General features: G+C 35.1%; 1 protein-coding gene across 1 annotated transcript; it reads left to right on the top strand.

Moving 5' to 3' along the window:
* The first annotated feature begins 10,281 nt into the window (after positions 1–10,281).
* Positions 10,282–11,292, top strand: LOC123666101 (protein unc-13 homolog C-like). Its single transcript, XM_045600308.1, has one exon. It carries the CDS (start codon positions 10,282–10,284, stop codon positions 11,023–11,025), a length of 744 nt encoding a protein of 247 aa, XP_045456264.1. The 3' UTR covers positions 11,026–11,292.
* Positions 11,293–12,514: the final 1,222 nt, after the last annotated feature.

Raw genomic sequence — 12,514 nt, 5'->3', positions numbered from 1 at the left:
CAAATGTATCTGTATCAGTAAAAATTATTTACTTAATTCTATGTATCAATAACAATAATGTATAAAGTATGAAATAATGATGTATGTAAATGCGTTATTAACAGTAATATATAATATAATATCAACTGTCACTGCTGAACACAACACTTGAATGTTATTATTTTCAGTTTCATTTGAAATTGGGTTTTATTTTCTTTGTTCACGAATATCGGTGACGTGCCACGTGTGTCATCCACTCGACCATCTGTCTTGAATGCGTTCGCTTTAGTTTCTTACCTACATGTTGTTTTTTCGAATTCAAACGTACCTGTAACAAACAGATCTATTGTCATACATACATAGCAACTGGCGTGTCTTTATGAAAATTAAGATATCCATCAGACGAGCGTTAATAAGGCGAAGGTGGCTTAAAATCAGTGTACAAATATCATCATCATCATGTGTACAAATATATTATTAGATAATTAAAATAAGCATTTACACACAAACACCCATGCAGCATTACAAAAAAAAAAAAAATTATAGAAATTTAAAATAATATACTATCATAACTTCCAGTGAAAGAAAGTGGGATAAGCGGTCTTGGCGGCCGTGTATTTACAACTACCCGCAATTTACACAAAACGTTTTTTTTTTTTTTTTTTATACAATGATAGGCTTGCGTTTGACCACTATTTCACCTGATGATAAGTGACAATGCGGACTAAGATGGAGCACGCTTACCTAGAAGTAACCTATTCACTCGCGACTTAAAGATCCCTAGGTTATCATTTTCTGGTTTACGATAATGAGACGTTTGTTGTAGAACACAAAGAGGCCTCTGTTATGAAACCGAATTACATAATACGCGGTCTGGAAATAGTGTATATATTTAATTAATATTAAGAAAGAAATATTAGCTGTCGTTTACAATACACACTAAAAAACGTGAACAAACTATTGTACATAATCGTAACTGTTGTTATATAAGAACATGTATTTACATAATATATCTATACGTTTGTGCGTCGACTTCAAACCTAAATATTTCTAGTAGATTTAAAGCGTACCGTACCAATATTTCCAGGAAATTCAAAACTTACCGTATCAACAGTATACCATCGTATAAATAACATCCGAAGCGTAAAATTGAATCCAACTTCTCGTGAAATACAAATGTCTTATAGCTACCGAAAAATCGTATTGAAATTCAAATATAATTTGAAATTCAGCGTCTACTGCGCCCCAATACTGAAATATTTTTTCTATCTTTTCAAAAATTTCCTGTCGACATGTTATAAATACAAAGAATGGGGAAAAAAGACATTAAGTTGACGTCCCACATGTGTTCCGATGTGATATTCATATGTGAGTTATTGGTCTCGGGGAAACTGACGCGTGCAGAGAACGAAAACGAGAAAATATTCTTTTTCATTCTTTTAGCATTAAATGCGTCCAGAATCTTTCATTATACCAGTCTCTCTCACTCAGCTATCTCTCTCTAACGTTTAAAGAAACTGTGATTAACGCAAAGAATGCTGAACTCCATTTGTATGCTTATTAGCGATCCCCTGAACACTTGACAAAACTTTGACTAATTAGGATGGTCCAATTTATAGAAGAAAGCAATTTAGTGCAACAAATAAAGTAAAAATATATAATTTGGATGAATCTGTACGATTTTTTTTTTGGGTAACACACCCACACATTAGGAAAAAAAATTCGATCTAGCGGGTACATCGTTCCATAGCTTAATTGGCTAGAGCGCCGACACGGTCAGTCGGAGACGCGGGTTCGAACCTCGCTGGAGCGGTCAATTTGTGATATGATATTCAAAATGTTTAAATTAAAGAGGTTATTAATTTGCAAGACAATCATATTGCTCAATGTGCGTTAACCCGTACATACGTGAAACAAAAGCTCAGTTTGTGTTGGACTCGAACACGAAGAGTTCCATAGCACTGGAAAAAAAATTACATCACATATTTTTTAAGATCTAGTAAAATAAAATTAAAAACGAAAAAAACACATTTCTTCTATATAGGCCATCTCATGTAACAATAATATTATTATAATTTCAATCACTATACAGGTTATTTCAAATATACAGACCGAAGATAGACAAACAAACAGACGAGCGGACAGTGAGGTTATAATAGGATTGCGTTCTCTTACTTCTAGTTTATTTTAAATACAAAACGCTCTCAGCAATACCTTGTACCACGACATGAAGGATCAAAGTAAGACACTTAGAAGCAAAGTCTAATTATAAAAAAAATATTATAGCTCAGAGACGACTTGAAAGAATTTACATCAAATATTAAAGGCGCATTAATCTCTATGTTCTCATCTGCTGCTCGGTGTTTACGAGAATTCTTTTTATGAGTATTCTTATAACGCTTCAGACGACAACACGTCACGTATTAAATATTGTTTCTAGTACAGATGTTCAAATATGTTTCATTTTGACGTTCATGTCCGTTTCTAATTACCACTGCACAGTAATTGTATCCTAATATTGGATTAAATTTGATTACTAACAAATATAGTAATAAATGTCAAATAAAAGTTAAGAATTCAGTTTAAAGGTGAATCACTAATTCATTAAGACAATTGACTCAACACTTCATCATCATCATCATTACAGCCTATACAGTCCACTGCTCAACACTTCATCAACACTTCATCTTAAATAAAACAAACACACAACGAGCCTCTCATCACGTGAGCTCTCAGCGGTCAAGCGCTCAGTACACAATAAGTGTTGGAACTCTTCCTCAACAATAATATTATTTTTTACGGACCTGCGGCGAGGAGATAGTGACGTTAGCTGTATACTCGTGTACGTTATATTTAAAAGGGGTTTTCAGAAATTAAAAAAAAAGAACAAAATTATGACGATATACAAATTGTGTTGATACAGGTGCTATATTTTTTAAAGTTGAGTAGTAGATGAACTAAGAAGTTATTTTTATTCTTTCGTTGAAATATTAAAATATAAATATTACTTCATCGAAACTGTTTTGTACGATCTGTGCATTTCAAAATTCAATAAAAAATTAATGAATTAAAAATTTTGTATAGTGAATGTACTAACATTTTTTTCTCGTTAATCATTTCTTTTTAAAGAATTTGTATTAACATTTTTCGCTCCTACAGTCCCCAGCCCTCTTGTTATGTCAGGCTGCCTGACCGCGATAAGCGAAGTAACAAATCTAGTGGGATTATCTTACACAGCTTCCCGAACAAACCCGGTCACCTGATTGACAATAGAAGTATTACGATTTATTCAATATCAAATATTTAAAACCTTTTCAAAGTATACATAGTAATATTATTAATAGGAAAGTATACCGTAAAATGAATTAGTTGTTTTGATAAAGGGAGTTAAAATAATTTGTTTTGATATTTTCGCTCCAACAGTCCACAGCCCTTTTGTTATTTCAGGCTGCCTGACCGCGATAAGTGACGTAACAAATACAGTGGGACTATATTACACAGCTTCCCGAACAAACCCGGTCACCTGGATGACAATAGAAGTATTGTGATTTATACAATATCAAATATTTGAAACCTTTTCATAGTATACACAATCATATTATTAATAGGAAAGTATACCGTAAAATGAATTAGTTGTTTAGATAAAGGGGTCAATATTTCTATACTTAAATACCACAGAAGTATTTACACGTGCAGTGGTTCGTAGCACTGTGCTACATGACGTAGCGTACCGCTACGAAGCTACAAATTTTTAGAATCTTATTTAATGAAAAATTAAATATTATTATGACGTGTGAACGCAAAAAACTCGATAAAGGCTTAATAAAGTATTTTGTATATGCGGTAACATAAAAACAATCGTATGAAGATTGTACGTAAATATACTTTTAAGTAACACACGCAGTTCACAGCTCTCATGAAACATTCACAACACGGAACTGAACACGTAAAGAGCGCTCTTCACACCTCTGTGTACAGCTGTTCAATAATATTAAGTATTGTTTCTTTTTTTTTCTAATTATATCAAATAGTTTTTATTAAAATCTCTTTATATTAAAATAAACTATTAATTTTGTCTTTTTTTTAACCCTTTTAAAATAAAATACGTTTTTCAACTATTTCCGTCGGGTTTACCACGAGAAAGATTTGGTACTGTATTTAACAAATTATTTTTTGTTGGATTTTTTTTTTCGTCTGAAAAAACATCTTTTTCGAGTCGTTTAAAAATCTTTTCAAGCAGCCTATATCATAACACCGCACTCATAATACTGCCTTTGACTTTTATAGCGGCTACGTGCGACCCGAGCGGGTTCTGTAACCGGTTGAAGTTATTTATGACTTACACACCCCATTGGTGTTTTCGTTAAATTATGATATTATTTATACTGAACTATACTCTCCGTGTGGTTCCACGCACCTTTTTTTCATATCGCTATGTCCATTGCTATGCCGACCTAGTTTTATTACGTCAAAATAGTATATCTATTAAAAGCGTTTCACTTTTTTATAAAATATGCTTGTTTAAAACTAATAGGTACTTACTAATAACACACAATTGTCTGCGGAACCAGAAAATCTTCTTGACTGATTTACGGTTATTCCGCTAAGTGCGTCTTGTCTGACAGCGGTCGGAAAAACGAATAGAAATACGTTTTGAGGTTATCCGACTTAGGTTAAGAGATTTCTGATAACGACTGCATGTTGAAATTAAAAGTAGTCAAATACGTATTCAGCATTTTTAATTTTTAATTTTGAAGTTTGAAGGAAACTCGTTTACTATATTTTGAATTTAATGAGAACAAAATATCCCACCATAAAAACTAACTGTGACATTTAAAAAACCTTGCACTTTCATTATTATCACAAATCGACATAAACTTTATATATTTATTTATCTGTCGGCAAAAGCTGAGAAGCATGAAATACTTCTTGATATAAAACCTTCTCATTCGTCTTACACTCGCAATAAATTTAACGAAACTGCAATTTTATTCATAGTCTTTTTTCTGGTAATTTAAAAGTTAATAGTATATGTCATAATTTATAAAACTAATAATAATTATCTGTATAAAATATATTATTTCTAACACAATTATTTATTTTTACCAAGACTAATAAATAAATGCCTCACACTCAACTGTTTTACAACAACAATGTTCATCTACCTTGTTATTACTCCTCACCGGTGTCTTCGCGACATACGGCACTCCGGCCACAGGAAACATTGACGACATTATTGCTGGCGCGAAGATCACTTTGACGGCTCGCTGTCGACAGCACGACTTTGACACCTCACTCACACTAACCTCACACGACTTGACCTTATTCTCACACTCACAGCAACAATGATGACAGTATTTGACAGACGAACGTTGACAGCTGTTCTGATTTTCTTGACAGAAAATTTCGCTTGATGAATTTTGACAATGCTCTTGACTGTTTTCGTCACTTGTTTGTATTGAATTATTTTTCATTTCAGTAATGTTTTCATTTGTCTTATTATTGTCTGATACCTTCGTGTATAATTTCGGTTTCTTGTTGAAGTCCTCGGGTATTTCAAGTAGTGGCGTCTTCCTCTTCAACTCGAGTGGTGTTTCTAACAAGTATTTGTTTGGTTTGTCGTTTTCTTTCGTGTTTGATGATACGAATGGATGCACAAGTAGCGTTCTTGTTGGTTTGCTCGGGATCGACGTCCCGGCCCCGGAGGGCTCGGTTGTATTTGTTGAAGCCAATTTGATTGTAGGTATTTACTTTTTAAAAATATCTATTTTGGATTTCATTGACATACCGTCTTTTAATTTACTTTTACTTGTAGATACGTCTAAGATATAAAAATTAGTTTAAAAATAACACATGTATAAGTAACAATTGTTGAAATTGACTTAATTCTGCACTAATTATATTCTTTCACTATCACTCACGTTATATTTTTTACAAATCAACTCTTATCTAAATTTTAAATTATTAAGTACTTTATTAATCAAAAACTGTTCCAAAATCCGCCTAATTGTTTTTTCATATTGTTTTTTCTTGTTTCACAATCACTTAAATTGTCACAAAACAATCAAAAACAGCCACAGTACCGCCGCGAGTACAACAACGTCACAACACAGACGTCCTTGAACTTGCGCACAGGCGACGTTTGTTTGTAAACAAACAACACGTAGACAAGGAAATGTCATTCAATAAACACTGACATTTAGTAAAATGCACTTTTGTTTATAATAATAATGATATAGAAATCAAAGAAAATTTAGGTTTTCTTTCGTCAACAAAATGTCCCCACGTTCGTACGGCGCGACGTATTGATTACAACTGAAGAGTTGAGGAGTGTTCGTAGGCGGGTCCAGGAAGGGCGGTGATGCAGACCACGCCTCTCATAGCTAGGTTCTGAATTATTTTATGTCTAGAAAATACAAGATGGCGTGACATGTCACACTTCCTACTATTTATAATGACGTTCAAGCTGAAATTAGTACAGAACGGAAATTGTTAATCATATAAATTGAATATTAATCCAGAACTTTAAATAACCTAACGCATAGTGTCATCCCCGTTCATGGCGCAAAAAAGCTGGTTTATGGATAAAAAGTACCCAGTATACAAGATTTTAGTGTGAACTCAAATCATGGCAAGTTTCATTAAAATTCATTTACTAGTTGCGGACGTGTTGTGCGGTTGAAATACAATCTAACAGATTATCATAAATAGATGAAAATAAAACTGGCGTGAATGAAGTAATGGACCCAGACATCGTATTGCAGTAACACCATCGTCCTTTAATTCTAATATTACGCAGTCCAGTCATTACTGCTTGCAAATTGAGTTAAACTGTAATTTGAACCTATATTCCGGTCCGGTGCTATTTATTTTATAGCGGGTAGAAAGGAACCGTCTCTGTTACGGCGTAGGGGTTGGTTTTAGATTAGCAAATGTAACTTTACGTCTTGGGGTGCGTTGTACTTTTATTTCAACATTAACTTTACGTTTTATTGTGATCAAAAGTGGTTTCAAAATATATATTCTATGGATTAAAACATTTTATCGCCCTCAAGTCAAATAGGCCCACAATAGGTACGAGTTTGTATATCAATCGATAATTATCTGAAACAACAATCTTTTGATAATTTACTACTGTAGGAATAGACGAAACTATTAAACTTAATTTTTGTATAAAAAATATTAGAAAATAATTCTCATACTCAAGTAAGAACGTAAATCTTCCGAACTTAGTTCTGTAAATTTCCGAGTAGGGTGAAGGAACAATAGCGCACGTCTGTCTGTGATGCGCTTTGATTTAGATGCGGGCATAATACTCTACAACTAGCTGCCCTATCTTATTTTCCTCGACTTTTGTTAAAGGAAAGGAAATCACAGCTTGATAGCTTTTTTAGTAACAGTTACTAACGTATTAAGTTTTCTTCAAAAGCTGAAATGAATACGCACATCCAATACGATGTTAAGATGCATTTTGCTGAAGTGAAGTTAACGTTTCATCCTTTATAATATTTGGTTGAAAATACGTGTTTATCGTTTGAAGATCATTTTAAAATGAGCATTTCTTTAAAGAATTTCCTCTGATAAGCGACTGGAGTTTACTTCTTAAAAATGATAATTGTAATACAAACAATAAGGTGCTCTAACAACTGGATCAAATTATAATTATAAAATTACAAAATTGTAAAATTAAAACATAAATGGTTGCTTGCTACTCGTATCGATGTACTAATCCTATAAATATAGTATCCTATAAATATTCCTGTATCTTCTAGCTCTAAAAAAATGTCACTCTCAGCGTCACTTAGTTCAGCGTCAATTGTTTCACATGAACTCACTAACCATATTCTTGTTGTGAACTCAAATATATTATATTATAATATTTGTAAAAAAATGATTGATCAAAGTGCAAGTATGACTCCTGACGAAAGACAAATCGGTACAACCGTCAGGACAACGTGAGTTAATTAATAAAACAAATAAATATACACATTTCTTGTATGGAATACCGCGATTACTAAACTTTATTACATTATTTATTTATTTATTTATTTATTTATTAGAAATCTTTAATTAACTTCAACTTTTGCAGGAAATTATCAAAAATAAGAGAACGGTATCATCGTGCAAGTTTGGAAGTATGAGGAATATGGTATGAAGAATCACCTCCGCCATCGAAAAGGGAGGATCCTCCGACCAGACGGAAGTTGTGTCTGGCGGGCTACTGCGCCCCAACGGTTGTTGTCGGGATCTTGTATATATACTTAATCACTTTGAAAACTCTGATAGCGCGATGTAGCATACGTCAGTTTTCTCTAATTACGTAGTTTGTAGTCGTTCGTATTTCGCGCGATAGATGTCGCCACATCACTCCCCTCCGAGACCGGAGGTCGATAGCTGCTTGAGTCGTCCATAGATCTTTTGATGCTTGCCGGGCCAGTGATGTTCCAGTGAGTCGGAACCAGATGCCGCATAGTTCACGGTGAGTCGGAACTGTCTGCGGTGATGCTGCATATGCTCCAGTGAGTCGGAGTGGTGCAGTGCTCCGTAGTGGCTGCTGCTGCGTCGACCAGAAGAGAAGTGCGTCTCTGCTTGCTGACCGGCCGAAGTGCAGTGTGCTGTGCCAAAGTCGCTGAGAAGGCTGTGGGCGATGACCAGGAATGCGCGTCCGCTGCATGCTGGTGGTCAGGATACCCGTAGTAGCCGTAGATGCTGGCTGGCTAAAGCCGTAGGATACTGGATGCTACTCGCTGCTCGAAAGCTTGAGGAAGTGATGATGACGATGAAGGTTGCGCCGATGTTCATGCTCGGGGTCACCAGTTTGGCGATGCGTGTGAAACGTAGTGTGAAGAATCGCGTCCGCCACCGAAAAGGGAGGATCCTCCACCAGACGGGTGTTGTGTCTGGCAGGCTACTGGCCCCTGACGGTTGTAGTCGGGATCTTGTATATATACTTAATCACTTTGAAAACTCTGATAGCGCGATGTAGCATACGTCAGTTTTCTCTAATTACGTAGTTTGTAGTCTTTCGTATTTCGCGCGATAGATGTCGCCACACAAGCACCGTTCTCCCGCTTTTAAAACTATAATAACAGAGTTTATATATAAATAATAAAATCTTAACAACACGATTAATTACTAACAGACCAATCAACGACTGAACATTCCTAGACATGTTCGCTGTATGTTGCAAGTTGTTAATAGATGGCGCTCATGGTTCGAGCAAAACTACGCCGATCAAAGAAAAGCGAATGTACCGTGTATGTTTCTACTTGGTGACAGATGGCACTCATTAAGTTACAAATCGCGGTGACAAGGTTTTTATTATTGTGTTTATAGTCGATTATGAGAATGTCTTGCTTTGCTAGCGTTAGCACAGTTAACGTTTTAGTTAGCTCTGTCATCATCACTTCAGCCTATCGCAGTCCACTGCTGGACATAGGCCTCCCCAAGTTCGCGCCACACATCATGCTGTAGCTCGTACTAATATAAGGTAATCCGAAAACAACCCAATTTTTCTAGTTCCGTCCCTTATCACCATGTAGGAGAAACGGAGCCCTAATACATTTACTTACATACCATAATTAATACTTAAAAATTAACATGAGTCGCTACTCGTGACGATTCACCTGTTCACATAATTTACCTGATATAACTCGACTTATATAGCTTATCGCAGGAGGCGCAGATAATTTTTGCTCTGTTTTTACTCGATAATAGATAAATGTCATCACCATTATCATCACACCATCACTTCAGCCTATCGCAGTCCATTGCCGGACATAGGCCTCCTTAGATTCACGCCATAAATGGCGTAAACTCACGTGTGTTGCCCATATTTACCACGCTGGAGAATTCACGAAATTTTTGGCGCGAACTTATAGAGGCAAGTGTGTGTGTGTATGTGTTTATCTTGCGAATTTTCGCAGTTCCTTACCACGCCACTGTGTGTAACGGAACTTCTAACTAAGGCTCCTGCTCGTTCTGCTGTCTGTTCGTGTCACAGGGCTATCTCAAGATTTATAATAGGTGAACACTTGGTATTTCACAGTATGTTTTTCGCGGGTAGGTGCGAAAAGTGTCAACACATAAATCTATAAGTGCTCTAAATTTATTTAAAGTTTTTAAAGCTATATTCAAAAGTTTCTAAGTTTTTATTTATGTGTAGCTTTTAAGTATCTTGCATACCACCTGCCAGCTGTTGAATTCCTATTGGAACACCTATACATATATTGTAGTGTCAATTCACGTAATTGGTGCGTCAATTTCATCCAGTTTTACCCTAAAATCGACTCCGTACCAGACATGGAAACAGTGAAGGAATCAATTGCTGCTCTCTCAGATTCGGTGAATACCAAATTGAATGATTTCCAGCGAGACTTAGATAAAGTCAGTTCTAACTCCCCACTAACAACAGCGTCATTGGCTGCAGAGTTCATGTCGTTTAAGTCATTTATTTTTTCTGCCTTAAATGCATTACAACGCCAGGTCGAATTACTGGGCGGTGAGATTGACCGCCTAGAGACCAGGAAAAGGCGTAAGATGTTGCTTCTGCATGGAGTGCCTGAGGAAAAAGCTGAAAACACCTCTGCGATAGTTACAGCCCTTGCTGCGGATCATCTTAATCTCGCTAATTTTTCAAGCAGTAGTATCAAGGCTTCTTACCGCCTAGGCCGCTCTTTAGACCAAAAGCCTAGACCAATAGTGGTTAAATTCACCGATACTGCTGTCCGCGATAAGGTTTGGTTCGCAAAAACTAAACTTAAGGGTACAGGATATACGCAATCCGAGTTTTTAACAAGGACTCGCCATCAGGTATTTATGGAGGCGAGGCAACGTTTTGGCATCAGTAACTGCTGGACGCGTGAAGGCTGTATCCACATTGTGACAACGGATGGTGAACGCCATAAGGTGGAGACATTGTCAGACCTTAGGAGTATCTCAAATACTCAGAAATCCCCAATACCTGAGAAAAGTGAAGCCCCCAAGCCTGCTGAACATAAGCAACTGGCGCTTTCGCGCACAAAGAGAACCGCTAAACATAAGTAGTTTTTATATTCGTTTTTCTTTGTGTGATCTTAATTTATTATATTCATTCGTGTGTATTTACCCTGATAGTATATTCTTATGATAACCTCTATTTTTTTTTTTTATTATTATTTTTATATACATTTATATGTAAGGTAAATTCCACTATTTCATTTTGTACTTACCTGCATTTAAAATATACCTGAACTGTTTGGCATTAGAGTTTAATTTAATCAATTTATTTACAAAAATATTAAAGATATTTACGATTCCAATCAACTGATTGGCATTAGAGTTTAATTTAATCAATTTATTTACTAAAATATTAAAGATAGTAATGATTCCAGTCATTTTACATTCATTTAGATATATTCATGTAAATATTTGTGACAGATTCTGACAATATGTTATAAGTTGTTTTAAAATTTATCCCCAATAGGGAAAGGCAAAGGACTATAATCCATACAGCCCAATATGTTATAATGTGTATTTGACATTGATGTGACAGTTCCATAGAGAAATGGTTTTTCGTTGTCATGTCACACGTTTAGAAATGTAATACTTAAAATCAAAAGTAACTTGATGCAAATGTCATGTAGTTATTATTATGTATTTTTTTTTTCTTAGTTGTTTTATCAATTTTCACCTAATATTTTTTAATTGTAATTTTTTTTTATCTCTATTTTTTTTTTTTTTTTTCTCCAAGATGTAACTTTATACTCTGGTAGTGTCTCTGTCTGTTCAAGTGTAGATCATGTCATTGGTGTTTTACTTCTGTTGTTTGTTTTCCTTTTTTTTATTTATGTCATGTTAATGATTTTTGTATACTCTTTTACAGATGGCGGGTGTATGGACGTTATTTTTTAGAGAGAATATATATATTTATATATATTTTATTGTTATTGTTTTTTACCTTCTAATTATTATTTTTATTTGTATTATTTATTTTTTAGTTATTTATTTAATTTAATTATTTCAGTTTTAATATTTTATTTTATTTATTATTATTATTATTTTTATATACATACTACAGTTTATGTCTAATAACAATGACGAAACGTTTCATTCTTTTTCCCTCTCCTCCTGCAGCGAAGACCTAAGCTTCCTTAGTATTCCTTCTTTAAGCGAAACTCTTGACTTCCAATTTCTTGATGTTCCAAAAAACTTAAATATCATCCATATTAATGCACAGAGTATTCCTGCTCATTATCCTGATATGTTATCCTCTTTCCAAAATAAAAATATTCATGCGATCTTGGTGAGTGAATCTTGGCTTAAGCCCTGCTTATCATCGGTTTCCTACTCCCTCCCAGGTTACAACCTAGTCCGTAACGACCGTGTTGGGCGACCTGGAGGTGGCGTTGCCATCTACCTCCGCTCACAAATTTCCTTCGACATCATCAGCCAATCCACTTCCCGTGATGGGCATGGCCCAGATCACCTCTTCTTGGAAATCCGTCTGTGTAACACAAAACTCCTTTTGGGTGTTTATTATAGCCCATCACCCGCT

Source organism: Melitaea cinxia, chromosome 25 (genome assembly GCF_905220565.1).
Source record: "Melitaea cinxia chromosome 25, ilMelCinx1.1, whole genome shotgun sequence".
In the NCBI taxonomy this organism is placed as follows: domain Eukaryota; kingdom Metazoa; phylum Arthropoda; class Insecta; order Lepidoptera; family Nymphalidae; genus Melitaea; species Melitaea cinxia.
Note: the sequence above shows the minus strand (reverse complement) of the source record. Positions and strands in the feature narration are given on the sequence as shown.

What these genes read in the sequence shown, in the direction of transcription:
- LOC123666101 (XM_045600308.1), top strand. Translation starts at nt 10,282, where the DNA reads ATGGAAACAGTGAAGGAATCAATTGCTGCTCTCTCAGATTCGGTGAAT.